Source organism: Mustelus asterias, chromosome 20, assembly GCF_964213995.1.
Source record: "Mustelus asterias chromosome 20, sMusAst1.hap1.1, whole genome shotgun sequence".
Lineage (NCBI taxonomy): Eukaryota > Metazoa > Chordata > Chondrichthyes > Carcharhiniformes > Triakidae > Mustelus > Mustelus asterias.
In genome coordinates this window covers 62,142,733-62,162,661 of record NC_135820.1, presented here as the reverse complement: position 1 = coordinate 62,162,661, position 19,929 = coordinate 62,142,733, and the positions used below count along the sequence as shown (strand labels likewise).

The window sequence follows — 19,929 nt, the reverse complement described above, 5'->3', positions numbered from 1 at the left end:
TGCACCGATCACAATCCCACCCAGGCCCCATCTCCCCAACCCCATGCATTTACCCTAGCTAGTCCCCCTCACACTAAGGGGCAATTTAGCACGGCCAATCCACCTAACCCGCACATCTTTAAACTGGGTGGAAACTGGAGCACCCGGAGGAAACCCACGCAGACACAGGGAGAATGTGCAAACTCCACACAGTGTCTCAAGCCGGGGATCGAACTGCTGTGAGGCATCAGTGCTAACCACTGTACCACCATGCTACCCGTTAAGATTTTATTATTGTCACACAATCTTCCTTGTGGCCTAGGCCAGAAGGTATAACTTTGAAGAAAATTGTATGGAATATTACTGAAATATGGTTACAAATCTGTATCAAGTTAGATTTTTAATCTTTGAAAATTATACAGTTTTAAAACAAACTATTTTGCACCCATTTGGTGCAAATGCAAGCCAATGAAAATGGCTTCAACAGAAAACATCACAATTTCAGACTGCAGAATTCCCTGGAGAGTTTATCATCAAATGGTTTTTTGAATTGTGACACAAATTTGAGTGTAATATCTGATGTGTGGCAGAAAAGGGACAGACTGAAATTGTGCAATAACATGTAATTTCTACAACAGAACATGCACAATAGCTCATGGTATATATATATTTTTGATTTGATTTATTGTCACATGTATTGGTGTACAGTGAAAAGTATTGTTTCTTGTGCACAATACAAAGCATATAGTTCACTGAGTACATAGGGGAGAAAGAAACGAGAGGGTGCAGAATATAGTGTTACAGTCATTGCCAGGGTGTAGAGAAAGATCAGCTTAATATAAGGTTAAGATTAGTCTGGCATTGCTCGATCAGCAGCTAACACTGCCTCCATTGTAATTACAGACTTTTATTTGAAGTCCTTACTACAATCAAATTAAATTTCCACGTTAATTCTTTATTTAATCCTTAAGTATGAAAGCACTGCTATAGACACGGATATGAAAACAGAGCCAGATAAGCAAGAGTCTTTTTTGGTTCTCTTAGTTCCACTACCAGCCAGTCGAAGCACTTGATCCTGGAATTAGGTTGCAAAAGGATTATGGTCTATCCCTGTGACAAGTCAGATTTGCTCTTGCTAATCGATAGACTATTTCTTCAGCAGCTAATGCCACGATGTCCCAACAATAAATCAATACGTAGAAATTCATCTGTGAAAGCAACTTAACACACACCACTGCACCGAAGAAGAAGCTCTTTTGAAAGGCACAATAGCAGCATTTAAAATGAAACGGCAAGGCTTTTGATAATTTGTTCACACCAATTTAGGCATGTAAACATAAACTAATCAGCATAATAGAACACAAAAGAGCTAACAAAAACTGAAGCTTAGATTACAGAACAAATCCTTTGAAAATTAAATATTTGGTACTTAAAATATTTCGGTTAAAAAAAAAATCCAACAATATTCCCAGTTCACAGCACATTGAATTATAGCTTGAAATCATATTTATTGCACAAAATCTAAAAGATTAGAAACTTGTAAAACAGGTTAGTTTCATTGCAGCCGATGTAAAGCTGGAATTACTGCAATATTCACCCATCTACGTGACGTGGTATCAGATGATGCATTCAAAGATAAAGCGGTATCAGGAACGCCTGCTCAGAAAAAGCATGTCTGGAATCAGCAAACGATCAAACTCAAAGTTTAAAGTGTACAAGACAGTTGATGTTGCTACTGTTCTACATGGATCAGAGGACTGGGCATGTTATTATAGTGACATTCAGCAATTGCTTAAGACAGAGTTCCAACCCCGTAAGTTAATTATATGTATCAAGTGGCAGGCCACAATTACCAACTAAGATCCTCGGGTGCAATGAGTCCACAGCATTGAGGCCAGGCTGTGAAAAGCACAACTACGCTGACTGCCATGGGAATTTCCAGATTGCCAAAATGGAACCTGTGCAGCCAGACAAATCAGGACAGGGTGGATTGCATAAGAAATATAGTGACACCCTCAAGTCCAATCTCAAACGATTTAGCATCAAATAAAAGCAAATTACTGCGGAATGCTGTAATTCTGAAATAAATAAATTCTGGATAAACTCAGCAGGTCTCAATGTTTGCCTTGGCGATGAAGAATGTATAATGGTGTTAGCCTACGTAAATCAGCATACTGATGATTTGAAGTGGCAACTTCAGAAACATGAAAAGCAACAGCCTATCAACTCCAGATGGACCTGTTACTCCAGTAAAATGTCTGGAAAAGACACCCTTGTACTGGCCATAATAGTCATAAAAACTGATCAAGAGAGGCATCTTCTAATGCAAAAGATATTAATATAAAAAGGACTAGCATCAGCCTGAAATGCTTACAACATAAATAAACAAGCAACACTACCACAGCAGCCCTCAGCTCCAAATGTGAGCAATCTACTCTGCCAAATATGGAGTGCACTAGTAAAGAGGGACTGAGCAGGGTGCATACCACCACATAGTTTAAAGTTTTTAAAGTTTAAAGTTTATTTATTAGTGTCACAGGCAAGCTTACATTAACACTACAATAAAGTTACTGTGAAAATCCCCCAGTCGCACAATCCCGTGCCTGTTCGGGTACACTGAGGGAGAATTTAGCATGGTCAATGCACCTAGCCAGCACGTCTTTCGGACTGCGGGAGGAAACCGGAGCACCCAGAGGAAACCCACGCAGACGCGGGGAGAACATGCAGACTCCGCAAAGGCAGTGACCCAAGCTGGGAATCAAACCCAGGTCCCCTGGTGCTGTGAGGCAGCAGTGCTAACTACTGTGCCACCGTGCCGCCCACTACTATCATTACGCAGCTCGTCCTTGAGGCTTTTCCCTTCCTGGTTGATACAAGGTTGAAAAAAGAAGTATGGAGTTTATGAAGAGCTGCCATCTCACTGAGGAGGTTTCAAGCCAATCCACATCCAACAACCTGCTCTGAAAAATCTGCTCAAATGTTGGCAGCTGTGGCAAAATCCACCATGGCAGCTGGCACAATCCACGACATTTTAAAACAATCAGCAAAGAAAACAACCCACAATATTGTTGACAAGAAATCAATTCACCTCATCGTCTAATGTTAGTGGACCCTTAAAAAGTATTCCAGGATACCGACTCAAATATGCATCTTCATCAAAAACTGATCAGTTCTTCCTTGTCTATCTGTCTCCCAAGTATGATGGAAATCCATCCATTAGTTTTTGGGATAGATTGTTTACAGATGAACAGACTAACGAATGGGCAAAATCATTCCCCCTCCATCCACCTTGAGTGATGGAGGTAATAGCAAATGGCAATCAATCAGCAGTAAGGTTAAATATTCCATTTGATAATGCAATTAGAGGACAGTTCTTTATTACTTAGCTTACATTAGTAATTGAATTTCAGAGCTGCTCCTGCAACTACTGTTTTCACTGGCATCTTTAATCAGTCCGAACAAAAAGAAAGATAAATTTCTGGAAAAGGTTTCATGCTGGGATCAAGAAGCAGGACACATGAAAATAGTGATGGATTCGCTGCCACTTCTGCTCCAAGGGAAGGAGGTCTGCTTATAAATACATACAATGGCACAAGCAGCACTATGATGTATAAATGAACAATACCCAGATTACAGATGTGGAAGTGCACCACTGAGTCTTGAAAGTGTAATTGATTTTCTTACTGCAAGTAGATTAAAACGCCACTGATGCATTGTCACAGGATTTGTATTTACAGAACACAAACGTGAACAACAAGCAAATACTTCACGATTTGTCCAATAGACTACTGGATAAGTTTGACAACACAGATATATTCACAATTTAATGCCCAATAATTCTGCTTGTCAGACTGTGATTTTTGGTCAAAATGCACACACCCCTTAAAACAGAAAAGCAAGCACTTCCAATGTGCATTTTAATAGTGTTGTACTTTGTATAATACGACTCAGAAAAATTACCTGCAGTGTTGTTGTTAGGAAGTTATCCTTGGAGACAATATCCACAAAAAAGTCTGCAGGAATTTCATTAAGTTGATGATAGAGGATTGAGATGAGAGCAGAATAGAGATCCTTTCGTTTGGTCACAGCCTCCTCAGAGTGACAGAGGAGATGAAGGAGATCTTTCCAGTGCTCAAATGCATCATAGACATTTCCAATTAGGAAACAGACAAAAGAAAACTGCAATTCACCTGCACATGAATAAAATGAAAGTTCATAGCATGAGAAACAAATAAATAACGTTTGGAAAAAGGGTTACTGTCAGAAACATAGGATGGTGTTAGGAGGCGGAGGTTTGAACAGTCTGTGCTGCTTTCCCTGAAGGAGCAATTCACCGAGTGCTACTCACTGACTGGGGCGGCACGGTGGCATAGTGGTTAGCACTGCTGCCTCACAGCGCCAGGGACCCGGGTTCAATTCCCAGCTTGGGTCACTGTCTGTGCAGAGTTTACACGTTCTCCCCGTGTCTGCATAGGTTTCCTCCCACAGTCCGAAAGACGTGCTGGTCGGGTGCATTGGCCATGCTCAGTGTACCCAAATAGGCGCCAGGGTGTGGCGACTAGGGGATTTTCACAGTAACTTCATTGCAGTGTTCATGTAAGCTTACTTGTGACACTAATAAATAAACTTTAAACTGCTCTCCTGCCTTCTTACCCCAGCCCTGCATATTCTTCAATTTCAAATAATCCAGTCCCTCTTGAACGCCATAGTTGAACCTGCCTGCACAGGTCGCAGATCCCTACAGCAGCCACAGAGAAGAGATTTGATTCATTCATTCTCTCAGTCCAGACTTGATTTATACCCAGGCCCCAGAAGTAAAGACAAAAGATCTACCTTTCTCCCAGTCGGCTGGGTATGTTTTATGTTGGAATATCTTCAATGTAGAATCATCGAGCACAGAAAGAGGCCAGTTAACCCATTGTTCCCAGGACAGTACCAGGTCCACCTCAGCAAAGACTATTTTAAAACCTTTTCAGACTTCACATTACTTTCATAAGAACATAAGAAATAGGAGCAGGAGTAGGCCATCTAGCCCCTCGAGCCTGCCCCGCCATTCAATAAGATCATGGCTGATCTGACGTGGATCAGTACCACTTACCCGCCTGATCCCCATAACCCTTAATACCCTTACCGATCAGGAATCCATCCATCCGCGCTTTAAACATATTCAGCGAGGTAGCCTCCACCACCTCAGTGGGCAGAGAATTCCAGAGATTCACCACCCTCTGGGAGAAGAAGTTCCTCCTCAACTCTGTCTTACTGCGGATAGTTGGGAACCTGTCTCGGGGGCAGGGGATTCATATGGTGTTCGTGGAAGTGGAAATGACTAGGGTTGGGAAGCATTTTCCGATCGGGGCCATTGTGATCTCCTGGACTCGTTTCGATCGCCTCAGGGGGTCGGAGAGGAATTTCCCAGATTTATTTTCCCCATATTGGCCCTGGGGTTTTTCACTCTGGGTTTTCGCCTCTCCCTGGAGATCACATGGTCTGGAATGGGGGGGTGGGGGTAAGTTAATAGGTTGTAATGAACAAAGCATCGTAGCTGTGAGGGACAGCTCGGTGGATAGGATATTGGTATGTAGATAGGCTGGAAAATTGGGTGGGGATCCTGGATTCAGGATTCAATCCTGGACCGGGGAGCGGCGCGGGCTTGGAGGGCCGAAGGGCCTGTTCCTGTGCTGTATTGTTCTTTGTTCTTTGTAAACCGACCCCCCTTTATTTTGAGGCTGTGTCCTCTAGTTTTAACTTCCTTACTAAGTGGAAAGAATCTCTCCGCCTCCACCCTATCCAGCCCCCGCATTATCTTATAAGTCTCCATAAGATCCCCCCTCATCCTTCTAAACTCCAACGAGTACAAACCCAATCTCCTCAGCCTCTCCTCATAATCCAAACCCCTCATCTCCGGTATCAACCTGGTGAACCTTCTCTGCACTCCCTCCAATGCCAATATATCCTTCCTCATATAAGGGGACCAATACTGCACACAGTATTCCAGCTGCGGCCTCACCAATGCCCTGTACAGGTGCATCAAGACATCCCTGCTTTTATATTCTATCCCCCTCGCGATATAGGCCAACATCCCATTTGCCTTCTTGATCACCTGTTGTACCTGCAGACTGGGCTTTTGCGTCTCATGCACAAGGACCCCCAGGTCCCTTTGCACGGTAGCATATTTTAATTTGTTTCCATTGAGATAGTAATCCCATTTGTTATTATTTCCTCCAAAGTGAATAACCTCGCATTTCTCAACGTTATACTCCATTTGCCATATCCTCGCCCACTCACTCAGCCTGTCCAAATCTCTCTGCAGATCTTCTCCGTCCTCCACACGATTCACTTTTCCACTTATCTTTGTGTCGTCTGCAAACTTCGTTACCCTACACTCCGTCCCCTCCTCCAGATCATCTATATAAATGGTAAACAGTTGCGGCCCGAGTACCGATCCCTGCGGCACGCCACTAGTTACCTTCCTCCAACCGGAAAAACACCCATTTATTCCGACTCTTTGCTTCCTGTCGGATAGCCAGTCCCCAATCCACTTTAACACACTACCCCCAACTCCGTGTGCCCTAATCTTCTTCAGCAGCCTTTTATGGGGCACCTTATCAAACGCCTTTTGGAAATCCAAAAACACCGCATCCACCGGTTCTCCTCCATCAACCGCCCTAGTCACATCTTCATAAAAATCCAACATGTTCGTCAAGCACGACTTTCCCCTCATGAATCCATGCTGCGTCTGATTGATCGAACCATTTCTATCCAGATGCCCTGCTATCTCCTCTTTAATAATGGATTCCAGCATTTTCCCTACTACAGACGTTAAGCTGACCGGCCTATAGTTACCCGCCTTTTGTCTCCTTCCTTTTTTAAACAGCGGCGTAACATTAGCCGTTTTCCAATCAACCGGCACTACCCCAGAATGCAACGAGTTTTGATAAATAATCACTAACGCATCCACTATTACCTCTGACATTTCTTTCAATACCCTGGGATGCATTCCATCCGGACCCGGGGACTTGTCCACCTTCAGTCCCATTAGTCTACCCCGCACTGCCTCTCTGGTAACATTAATTGTATTAAGTATTTCTCCTGCTGCCAACCCTCTATCGTTAATATTTGGCAAACTATTTGTGTCCTCCACCGTGAAGACCGACACAAAAAACTTCAATTGCAAATCACATCTTTACAAGCAGCTCACACAATTTATAACATACTAACCTAATATATCTTTTGGGTTCGAAGGGTACCGCTGGTTTATTACAGTATCCAGAGCAAAGCTAAAGTCCATACTACATTTAGTAATTTCAGCTGGAGATGCCCCGTTTGGATATTTCTGTTTTGGGATGGTTGTGAACCTGATCTCTGTGCCAGCCTTAACCTTCATCTTGGGCAGCCTGGCCAAACCTTCCTCATAGCTCTTGCATAGGGTGTCATAGGGCAATAGGTTCTGTTCTGCTCGGTCCTTTGTGTGGGGCATCGCAAGCTCTGGCTGCACTTCAGAAAAGGCACAGATTTTCCCACTTTCAGGTTGCAGCCTCTGAATCAAGGGATCTGTAATGAGATTGGTCAACGAGACCCATCTTTTCATTGCATCGTATGGATATGGCCCCAAACATTTGTCCAGATCAGTCAGATTCTCTCTTATCCGCTCTCTCTCTTCTTCAGAGACCTCAACTAGAACTATTTCTTCTTCCTTCTTGTCCCACCGCTTCACAAGAATGTCCCTCTGCTTAACGTGGAAGAAACAACCTGTGCGTGGTCCCGTTAGCCGAGCATCTCTGCTATTCACAGCGCTGCAATGCATAAAGTGGATTCCTGGTGGGATCATCTTCACCCCTTTAAACTTGGGGCCCACTTGCCAACAGTTATAATCAATGCCAAATTCAGTGCCTTCAGGAACACCAATTATGACAAGAGTGCCTCCTTCAAAGAACAGCTTTTTGGCCAGTTCTTGATCCATTTCCACCGTAGCCATGCCCCTGTGTTCCAAAGAGTGAGAGAGAAAAATTCAGCTTGATGTTGCATTAATAACCAACATATGTACCTAATTTTCCAAGAGGATCTTACACAGACTATGCTTACATGGCATAGTAACACCAGCACTCACAGCATTTAATACTGATCGTTACTGTTGCAACTTAAGTTATTGCTACTTTACATTGGCCTTATTTTAGTTGAGGTAAATTTTCTATCTTCACAATTGTGGAGTCCTTCCTTTACAGCAATCCTACCTCCCCCCACCCTCATTGCTGCTGAAACCTTTATTCATACCTATCCTCTCCAGATCCGCTGCCTCTCTCTACTTTAGTTAATAGCTCTTTATGCCACGTTGTCAAATCATTTAACGGCTTTTCTCCGACCTGCTTGGAAAATGTGCACTAATTCAAGATCCTTGCCCACACCATTTGTTCCTCCAACTGGATGACTGTTTGTCCCCACCCCCCACTCTCTCCGTGGTACTATCACAGGCTGATTCTTTTTCCACTCTGAAATTTCTTCTCATTGCTGCTGAAATTCTCTTCCCAAATCATTGTTAATGGCTCCCTCCTTTTGGCTTTAAAGCAACCCCTAAAAGCCTTGCGCTGCAACAATGTCCTTTGGTTAGACCATTTCCCACCCATCTTCAAATTCCTGAACTAGTTGCTTTAGCATCCATCTCCCTGCCTCATGAAGCATGAAATACGTGAGAATGACTTTATAAAATGCAAAGTGTGACTGTAAGACATTATTCACATTAATGGCTTCAAAGGACAACATTCTGAATAACTTTACATGTGATGGGACTTGTCAGATTACTAAAATATTACAATCAATCCCTCTGCACGTGAACAAAAATCATCCAGCAATAAATTAAGGCAGATATTTTTGTTCAGATATGCAAATAACTTGGCCTTTAAAACAAACCTCAGGTAACTTAGGCCAAAAGTTATATATTGAGAATTACTCTCTTATGGCAACATAATTCAAACAGAAGCTTATCAACTTGCTGAGATTACTTGTGTGATCAAGCAACTTGAAAGGACCATTGTCACTTGCATACTTATTCCTCCAACCATTGCATCTGTCTGTGAAGGTCAGGAAGTTTCGCACTAATGAAGACAGAGCGTGTAACTTAATTCAAATTTCAATTCCTGAAACCCAACCCACAAAAGTGTCCAACTTTGTTGCCTTTTTGGAGCCCCGTTGGTCACAGTCGGTTTTGCCGAGCAGACGATACCTTGCAGGTGACCTTGCTGCACCGATTTACAATTTAATCCACGATGCAGCAACGGTGCTAAAAACAAGCACTTCAAAAACTTGTCGTCTGAAATTCAAAGAGATGCAAACCAATTCAAAGCGAATAAACCAGAGGGAGTTAAGAAATGAACAAAACAAAACGTAGAACTATATTGCCTGAGTTCTTGTCGGCCAGATTGCTGGGGCTCAGGCAGCCAGGGCATGTCCAACAAACAGACCGGACATTCAGAATTTGTCATAATTTGCCAGCATAATCTGGGCAAGGGAAGTCTACAGTCTTAATTAATGCTGAATCTGATGAAAGTTTTATTTTAATACATCTTTTTAAATCCCTCACATCATTCAAATAACAGGGGGAGAAACAAATCTAATGAATCTGAAGCAGTCCAATTCAAAAAAATTCATCCACAGTACTTCCAAAAAAAGTAATTTAAAAAGCGATCATGACTCCCGACGGTTCTGGGTGACACAGTGGTTAGCACTGCTGCCTTACGGCGCCAGGGACCCAGGGTTCAATTCCCAGCTTGGGTCACTGTCTGTGCGGAGTCTGCACGTTCTCCCCGTGTCTGCGTGGGTTTCCTCCGGGTGCCTCTGGTTTCCTCCCACAGTCTGAAAGATATGCTGGTTGGGTGCTAAATTCTCCCTCAGCGTACCCCAACAGGCGCCGAAGTGTGGCGACTAGGGGATCTTCACAGCAACTTAATTTGCAGTGTTAATGCGAGCCTACTTGTGACATGAATAAATAAATGAACTTAAAATAAATAAATAAACTTATTCATGGCCTTAATTGTTGTCATATTTAGTGTTAGGGTTTTTTTCCCCCCTTATACTATGCATTGGAATTGAACTCCACCGGTACAGGTTCACACAGGGATAGCTATATTGTACAAGGCCAAGCTGCAATTTGAAATGGGAGCAGTTGTCTAAGGGGCCAGTTTCCTCCTCTCACTAACTCCAGGTCAACACAAGATGCTGCTCAGGGAGTGAATGAGCGCAGCCTCGCGGACGCTGTAAACCCACCCCGCTGCTTCAGCACAACTTCTGTCCTCTCCCAGGATACAAACCCACCGACAGCTGGAGTAACAGCTAAACAAGCACCGACCGCTTCCTGTCCGTCAACGTTTCTCCTCCACCCAAACCAGTGCCTGGCATGATAGTTCCGACCCTGGGAGAACAGAGCCACTCTGCAATCTGGCAGCAACTCCCATCTTCAATAATCGACCTTTTTTGTTTAACGGGTTGAAAAGCTTTTGTTTCCTCCAGCGCTGTTGGAAACCATAGCACAGAAGTGTTGAAGTGGATATATCTGAGTTTTAATTTGTTTTGCTGCTTTTTTTTCCCTATTGAGACATCTCCCCTCCCCATTGTTTATAGTGGCAAGGTTTACTCCACAGGCTTTGAGTTCTACCAATTGCTACACCACTGGTCCACTTGGACATTATAGGGAAATGTTTCCTCTGTGCACACACGTGGAAATAAATAATGAACACACTCCCACCCCCTACCCGCCCCCTCCAAGGTCAACTGCCAACAAAATGTACCTTAGGCAAACAAACTGCATTACAAAGGAAAAAAAAACTCCCTTCCAACTTTCGTGAATTTCTAAAATTAGTAAGATGCCTCACAACACCAGGTTAAAGTCCAACAGGTTTGTTTGGAATCACGAGGTTTCGGAGCGCTGCTCCCTCATCAAGTGAGTGGAGAGATTGGGTGACGAAGGAACAGCACTCCAAAAGCTCGTGATTCCAAATAAACCTGTTGGACTTTAACCTGGTACTGTGAGACTTCTCACTGTGCCCACCCCAGTCCAACGATGGCATCTGCACATCATTTATAAATTTAACCATGGATCCTCCCTACAGTTTGGTGTTCATGGGTTAGGGTCACACATAAGCTCATACCTAGATGGTAATTTGCAAGTGGAGATTGCCAGCTCAGAGGCTTGCTAAGCAGGAATGCATATTGCAGATTTATCCCTTTAAGCCTCACTGTCCTTATGCACCTTTTTAAAGTTTTATTTATTAGTGTTACAAGTAGGCTTATGTTAACACTGCAATGAAGTTACTGTGAAAATCCCCTAGTCGCCACACTCCAGCACCTGTTTGGGTACACTGAGGGAGAATTTAACATGGATAATGCACATAACCAGCACGTCTTTTGAACTGTGGGAGGAAACTGGAACACCCAGGGGAAACACACACAGACATTGGGAGAACATGCAAACTCCACACAGAGTGACCCAAGCCTGGAATTGAACCTGGGTTAAAGCAAATTACTGTGGATGCTGGAATCTGAAACCAAAAGAGAAAACGCTAGAAAATCTCAGCAGGTCTGGCAGCATCAGTAAGGTGAGAAAAGAGCTGATGTTTCGAGTCCAGATGACCCCTTGTGAAAGCCTTGACAAAGCCTTGAGCTTTGGAGTTCCGCACACGAGGACGGCCTCAACCAGGATCTTGGGTTCATATCACACTATCTGTAACCCCCATGACTTGCCTGGGCTTGCAAAATCTTACAAACTGTCCTGGCTGGAGACAATACACACCTCTTTAATCTGTGCTTAACCCTCCTTCCACTCACATTGTCTGTACCTTTAAGACTTGATTATCTGTAAAGACTCGCATTCCAATCATTATCTTGTACATTTAGTTTGTGTCTATATATGCCCATTTGTAAACCCAATCCTTCACTCACCTGAAGAAGGAGCGAGACTCCGAAAGCTTGTGCTACCAAATAAACCTTTTGTTCAAAGATCCAAAGATGTGCGGGTTAGGTTGATTGGCCAGGTTAAAAAAAAATTGCCCCTTAGAGTCCTGGGATGCGTAGGTTAGAGGGATTAGTGGGTAAAATATGTGGGGGTAGGGCCTGGGTGGGATTGTGGTCGGTGCAGACTCGATGGGCCGAATGGCCTCCTTCTGCACTGTAGGGTTTCTATGATTTCTATGATTTTGCACTTTAACCTGGTGTTGTGAGACTTCTTACTGTACTTACCCCAGTCCAACGCCGGCATCTCCACATCATATGATACTGCTGCCATAACACAACAGTGATACAAAGTCAAATATAGGGAGAAAACTGTTAAATTATAGTGAATTTGTGGCAAGCATATATAACATCAAAATCCTACCACAAATCACCTGAATGTGTTCAGATAGAAATTGTGGTCCATTGATTGCAAAAAAATAAACAGGTTGGCTTCTCTGCTGGTGGTTTTGAATGTACCTGTCTATTTACTCGTGCTGCTGCTTGTAAAACCTTAAGTGCTTTTGATTTTCCTTGCCTTGACCATCCAACAGAGGCCTCTGCACGATTATTGGAGAAAGTTGGCAGGAAATCCTAGCACTTCACTGTTGGTTGTGCTATGCAGACATTGTTCAGCATTGGGAGAGCAATCTCTACCCCAACATCTCCTGAAATCTCATTTTGCATTATTATAGGTTTTGAGAGATGCGTGACATGAACATGCATGTCAGATTGGTCATTATTATCCCTGTACTTTTCACAGTATTGACATGCTAAAAGGTATGCAGTCATTCTAATCTTATTCTGATAAAAGTTTCAATGTTTCCTGAATAATGTTGTGCTTTTTTAATGTATCATGTATTATGCATAAAAACAGAAAATGCAGGATAAACTCAGCAGCATCTATAGAGAGAGATGTCATTTTGAGTCATAGAATCATAGAAACCCTACAGTGCAGAAGGAGGCCACTTGGCCCATCAAGTCTGCACCGACAATAATCCCACCTAGGCCCTATCCCCGTCACCCCACATATTTACCCAGATAATCCCTCTAACCTATGCATCCTGGGATACTAAGAAGCAATTTAGCATGGCCAATCAACATCTTTGCGCTGACATAAGAGTATGACTCTTCTTCAGAACTGAAGAGGGGTAGAAAAGAAATGCATTGTAAAGCTGGAAATGGTGCAGAGGAGGTTGGACAGAATAGAAGGTCAGGGATAGGTCAGAGCTAAAGAGAGATTGATGGAGATGTCATAACACTAGACAAAGCGGGTGTTAATGGTGGGATTAAGGATTGAAGAAGTGCTAATAGTGGCATAAAGGTGAGATAGCAGAAGGAGAGCAAAGGTCAGTGCTCAATGGAAGCAAAAGTGTAAAACACGGGACCGAATACCCTGTGAGAGAGGTGGATGGGATTGTTTGGGACAAAGCAAGGAAATGAAAAAACAAAAGGGGATCAATATGGAGGGGAAAGTTCGCAGTCTTCAGTTCTAGGGAAGAGTATTTTGACAAAATGGACGAAAGAGCTGAACTCCAGAAGTAAGGTGAGAGTGACTGCCCTTGAAATCAAAACAACATTTATCTCAGTTACAGAACATCACTGCAGGAGTTCCTCAAGGTCTTAGGCTCAACCATCTTCAGTTGCTTCATCAGTGACCTTCCTCCTATCATAAGGTCAGAAATGGGGATGTTCATTGGTACTGCACAATGCTCAATACTATTCTTGATGCTGCAGATACTGAAGCAGTTCATGTTCAAATGTAGCAAGACCTGGACAATATCCAGGTTTGGGCTGACAAGTGGGAAGTAACATTCGCACTACACGAGTACCAGACAATGACCATCTCCAGTAAGAGATGATCTCACCATCATGTACGCGCGTGTGTGTGTATGCGTCACGGGGTGGGGTGGTGGTTCTACTATTAACTAGAAACTGAACTAGACTGGTGGTATACATACTGCAGCTACAAGAGCAGGTCAGAGATTAGGAATCCTGTGATAAGTAACTCACCTCCTGACTCCCCAAAGCTTGTTCACCATCTACAAGGCATAAGTCAGAAGTGTAATGGAATATTCTCCACTTGCCTGGGTGGGTGCAGCTCCAACAACACTCGAGAAGCTTGACACCATGCAGGACAAGCAGCACACTTGATTGCTACCCCTTCCATAAACATTCACTTCGTCCAACAGTGACAGACAGTGACAGCAGTGTGTACCATCTACAAGATGCACTACAGGAACTCACCATGGCTCCTTCGACAGTGGCCAGAATTCTTTGCTCTCGCAATCCCGCTGCTACTGCCAGTAGGAACAGAGAATTTGGTGCTCAGTTCAATCTCCACTCACTGCAATGGGATCAGAAAAACCCAGCTGTGGGCAAGGTCTGAGAATTCCAGACAATATCTCCTGAACAAATGACTGCTCCCATCTAGAAGGACAAGGGCAGCAGTCATACGAGAACACCACAACCTGAAAGTTCCCCTCCAAACCATACACCATCCTCACTTGGAAATATATTGCTGTTCCTTCACTGTCGCTGGGTCAAAATCCTGGAACTCCCTCCCTAACAGCGCTGTGGATGCACCAACACCACATGGACTGCAGCAGTTCAAGAAGGCAGCTCACCACCATCTTCTCAAGGAATAAATGCTGGCCTAACCAGTGGCACCCACAATTCCTGAATGAATAGCAAACGAAAGACCCCTGAAGCTGCTGTCAGTTTCACCAGGATAATGCGACAAATGCTGATGGTTTGGCCGTCATTACTACCACAAAATCCAGGCTGCAATGTTTGGGGAACATCAAATATCATCACTGCTTAGCCAAATTGGTGTAGGGAGAATGTTCAAATATTGGTCCGAAAACAGAAAATGCTGGGAAATCTCAGCAGGTCTGACACAACATCTGTGGTGATGCTTTGTGGATGCAAATGATAATTTCTTCCACTGATTAAACACTACTTTGAAATAGTGTTCCGTACCACAGGCTGAAAGGGAAGTATGTTTCAGCTGAGACTACAGCTGTGGAATTACCATACAAACACTGAGTGCATTTCCATTCAATGACTCTGCATTCAAAATGAATGGGTTAATAGCTCCATCAAATTAAAAGGCGAACATATTTCATCCGAACATGGTAAATGTTCATGCAGTGATACAGCAGAGGGGTTTCCGAGCTTATGTGCTTTTACTGTGGTGATGCTGCAAGCAATGCTGATTACTAACGCTGAATCCTGATACTAAAAGTCGACTGCCCTGGGTTGGGTAAAAAAAACTTTTCCAGGTCTATTTTCAACATAAACTGAAAATCAGTTGCCTGTTGACAATGTTAATTACCCCCTGCCGCCTGTGATCCTCCTCACCACCACCCCCTCAACCCATTCCTCACTCCTCCTCCACCCACCAACACTATATTCTGCACCTTCTCCTTTCCTTCTTTCCTGTGTACTCTATGATTGAAGTACGAAGTCTCACAACACCAGGTTAAAGTCCAACAGGTTTATTTGGTAGCAAAAGCCACTAGCTTTCGGAGCGCTGTCCCTTCGTCAGGTGAGTGAGAGTTCTGTTCACAAACAGGGCATATAAAGACACAAACTTAATTTACAAAATAATGGTTGGAATGCGAGTCTTTAGAGGTAATCAAGTCTTAAAGGTACAGACAATGTGAGTGGAGAGAGCATTAAGCACAGGTTAAAGAGATGTGTATTGTCTTCAGCCAGGACAGTTAATGAGATTTTGCAAGCCCAGGGCCAGTCGTGGGGGGTTACAGATAGCGTGACATGAACCCAAGATCCCGGTTGATGGCCTCAACTGGGATCTTGGGTTCATGCCACACTATCTGTAGATGGCCTCAACCTGGATCTTGGGTTCACGTCACACTATCTGTAACCCCCCACGACTTGCCTGGGCTTGCAAAATCTCACTAACTGTCCTGTCTGGAGACAATACACATCTCTTTAACCTGTGCTTAACGCTCTCTCCACTCACATTGTCTGTATCTTTAAGACTTGATTACCTGTAAAGACTCGCATTCCAACCATTATTTTGTAACTTGAATTTGTGTCTTTATATGCCCTGTTGTGAACAGAACTCTCACTTACCCGACGAAGGGGCAGCGCTCCGAAAGCCAGTGGCTTTTGCTACCAAATAAACCTGTTGGACTTTAACCTGGTGCTGTGAGACTTCTTACTGTGTTTACCCAGTCCAACACTGGCATCTCCACATATGACTCTATGAATGATGAGAGATCTTATGTATGCTTAGCCCTGTTTGCTTCAGTCTATGCAAAGACTTCATCCATACAAAGTCTTCATTTTAAGATATTTCCGCCGATGCAATTACATTTAAATATTAGACTGTAGGGGTTAACTAACACTTGACTGCATTTTAAAGCTCAGAAGGCATGCAGGGTTAGCTGAAAATTGACCGCATTCCTGAAGAGTACACAGTAAGCAAAACAAGTTTTGATAACAACAGCTGCAAGACTTGTTTTCTCCAGACACAGACAAATTGTGAAGAACACTCACAATAACAAGATAAGAATTAAAATATAGTTTGGAACTGTGTGTTCAGTATTCAGTTTGTTTTCGAGGTCCTGTCCAGTACAGTACAGGGACTGGCTTGAAGTTTGCTGTTTCTTTTCACTTTTGTAATGTTAATTTTAAGTTTTGTTCAATAAAAGAAATTCATTTAAAAAATCATATCAAGTGCTGTCCCCTCCTCTGTTCAAAGGAATGAACGGACCTGACAAATGGTATGTTTTGCCTGTATGGTGCACAAAAGAAACAATACTTTTCACTGTCTTCCAATACATGTGACAATAATAAGTCAAATCAAATCAAATCACTCTTCCTACTTGCAGAACAGCTAAATGTCATTCATGTTTTTACTCTTATGTGAGGAATAAAAGAATGACCAGGGTGAGGTTAGGGCCGGTCAAGGACAGTAGTGGGAACTTGTGCATGGAGTCAGAAGAGATAGGAGAGGCGATGAATGAATACTTTTCTTCAGTGTTCACCAAGGAGAGGGGCCATGTTTTTGAGGATGGGAGTGTGATACAGGCTGATAGGCTGGAGCAGGCAGATGTTCTCAGGGAAGATGTATTAGCAATTTTGAAAAACCTGAAGGTCGATAAGTCCCCTGGGCCAGATGAGATATATCCTAGGATTCTTTGGGAGGCAAGGGATGAGATTGCAGAGCCTTTGGCTTTGATCTTTGGGTCCTCACTGTCCACGGGGATAGTGCCAGAGGACTGGAGAGTGGCGAATGTTGTTCCTCTGTTCAAGAAAGGAAATAGGAAGGACCCTGGTAATTATAGGCCAGTTAGTCTTACTTCAGTGGTCGGTAAGTTAATGGAAAAGGTCCTGAGGGATAGGATTTACGACCATTTAGAAAGATGCAGCTTAATCCGGGATAGTCAACACGGATTCGTGAAGGGTAAGTCTTGCCTCACAAATTTGATTGAATTTTTTGAGGAGGTAACTAAGTGTGTCGATGAAGGTAGAGCAGTTGATGTCATATACATGGATTTTAGTAAGGCGTTTGATAAGGTCCCCCATGGTCGGCTCATGAAGAAAGTAAGGAGGTGTGGGATAGAGAGAAACTTGGCCGATTGGATAAGTAACTGGCTATCTCATAGAAGACAGAGGGTGGTGGTGGATGGAAAATTTTCAGACTGGAGACCAGTTACCAGTGGTGTACCACAAGGATCAGTGCTGGGTCCTCTGCTATTTGTGATTTTTATAAATGACTTGGAGGAGGGGGCTGAAGGGTGGATCAGTAAATTTGCGGATGACACCAAGATTGGTGGAGTAGTGGATGAGGTGGAGGACTGTTGTAGGCTGCAAAGAGACATTGATAGGATGCAGAGCTGGGCCGAGAAATGGCAGATGGAGTTTAACCCTGATAAGTGCGAGGTGAGTCATTTTGGTCGGACAAATTTGAATGCGGATTACAGGGTCAAAGGTAGGCTTCTGAGGAATGTGGAGGAACAGAGAGATCTTGGGGTTCATATCCACAGATCTCTGAAGATTGCCACTCAAGTGGATAGAACCGTGAAGAAGGCCTATAGTGTGTTAGCGTTTATTAACAGGGGGTTTGAGTTTAAGAGCTGTGGGGTTATGCTGCAACTGTAGAGGACCTTGGTGAGACCACATTTGGAATATTGTGTGCAGTTCTGGTCACCTCACTATAAGAAGGATGAGGAAGAACTGGAAAGAATACAAAGGAGATTTACCAGGATGCTGCCTGGTTTGGAGGGTAGGTCTTATGAGGAAAGGTTGAGGGAGCTAGGGCTTTTCTCTTTAGAGCGGGGGAGGTTGAGAGGCGACTTAATAGAGGTTTATAAGATGATGAAAGGAATAGATAGAGTGGACGTTCAGAGACTATTTCCTCGGGTGGATGTAGTTGTTACTAGGGGGCATAACTATAAGGTTCGTGGTGGAAGATATAGGAGGGGTGTACGAGGTAGGTTCTTTACTCAGAGAGTGGTTGGGGTGTGGAATGGACTGCCTGCTGTGATAGTGGAGTCGGACACTTTCGGAACTTTCAAGCAGTTATTGGATAGGCACATGGAGCACACTAGAATGATAGGGAGTGGATTAACTTGATCTTGGTTTCGGAAAAGGTTCAGCACAACATCGTGGGCCGAAGGGCCTGTACTGTGCTGTACTGTTCTATGTTCTATGTTCTATGTTGGCAGTGTGTCCCTGGTCAGCAAAAGTACATTTGTTTAAGTATAGTGAATATAAAGTAAGCAGTGAAATCGACTTCAGCTTCAGGAGTCCGGACATTTCATTTCTATTGATTCAGGAGATGTGGGAGCCACTGGTTAGGCCAGCATTTTACTCCTTGAGGGGGTGATGATGAGCTGCCTTCTTGAACCACTGTAAACCATCATGGGTGCAAAATCCGATGAGGCCCCTGGGGATATATGACAACGCTCTGTAACCGTGATTGCACAGAAAATAGGGGCAGACAAATGTAAAGAGATTTAAAGCAGTGGCTGTCAGTGCCAATAGCTCCCCCACGTGGCAGTACTCATGCAGTCTGCTACAGTGTGAAGCTGGAGACTGGGAAAAGTCACTTCTTGCAGAATATTTGAGTAAACTTGTGGAATCTATGCAAGATGTTGTAATTTTTGATGCTCTCTTGTTTAGGGATTCTCTTTACTTCAACAGGGACAGAAGGTGGGCAATCTCATCCAATGCTGTTGCATTAATCAGTTAAAATTGCAGAACATTGTCCTGATTGATGGATGAGCATATTTCACTACAGTTCATCTGTCTATCTCTCCAGGTTATTACAGCTCAAAGCCATTTGTTTCTATCGTATAAATGCAAATATAGTGGAATTCAATTATAACTATCAACTTTGACAGCCTGCCACTTGCTACATCTAGTTGATTACGATAGGCAATTCCATATAGTGATGTACTGCATTAATCAATCCAGTGCTAAAGATTTCTCATCAATTCTGTTACTCAGAAACAGCAGGAGAACATGTTTTACCCAGCATATGACACAAACACAAGATACAAGCTAAAGTACAGGGGGAGATGATGGCAAAGTAGTAATGTCACCCTACGAGTAATCAAGAGACCAAGGCTCATACTCTGGGGACGTGGGTTCAAATCCCACTCCAGCAGCAGGTAGAGTTTAAATTAAATTTTGGGCGGTGCAGTGGTTAGTACTGCTGCCTCACAGCGCCGGGGACTCACGTTCAATTCCAGCCTGTCTTTGTGGAGTTTGCACTTTCGCCCGGTGTCTGTGTGGGTTTCCTCCGGCTGCTCCGGTTTCTTCCCACAGTCCAAAGATGTGCGGGTTAGGTTGATTGGCCATGCTTAAATTGATCCTATGTCGGGGGTTTAGCAGGGTAAGTGAGGGTTATGGGAATAGGGCCTGGGTGGGACTGTGGTCGGTACAGACTCGATGGACTGAACGGCCTCCTTCCGTACTGTAGGGATTCTATGAATC

At 43.6% G+C, this 19,929-nt stretch overlaps 1 protein-coding gene across 8 annotated transcripts in view; it reads right to left on the bottom strand.

Annotated features, from left to right (window-relative positions):
• Window positions 1–19,929, bottom strand: part of aar2 (AAR2 splicing factor) — a 65,673-nt gene that overhangs the window by 3,393 nt on the left and 42,351 nt on the right. For 2 of the 8 annotated variants that reach the window (XM_078236682.1, XM_078236681.1), the window contains exons 2-3: window positions 7,198–7,958; window positions 3,940–4,169 (exon numbers count right to left, since the gene is read on the bottom strand). In XM_078236682.1, coding sequence (XP_078092808.1) covers window positions 3,940–4,169; window positions 7,198–7,954 — 987 coding nt within the window. In that variant the 5' untranslated portion in view covers window positions 7,955–7,958. Of the gene's footprint in view, window positions 1–3,939; window positions 4,170–7,197; window positions 7,959–9,015; window positions 9,284–9,709; window positions 10,390–19,929 lie in introns of those variants that run through there. The other 6 variants (XM_078236679.1, XM_078236680.1, XM_078236677.1 and 3 more) reach the window with 6 other exon arrangements.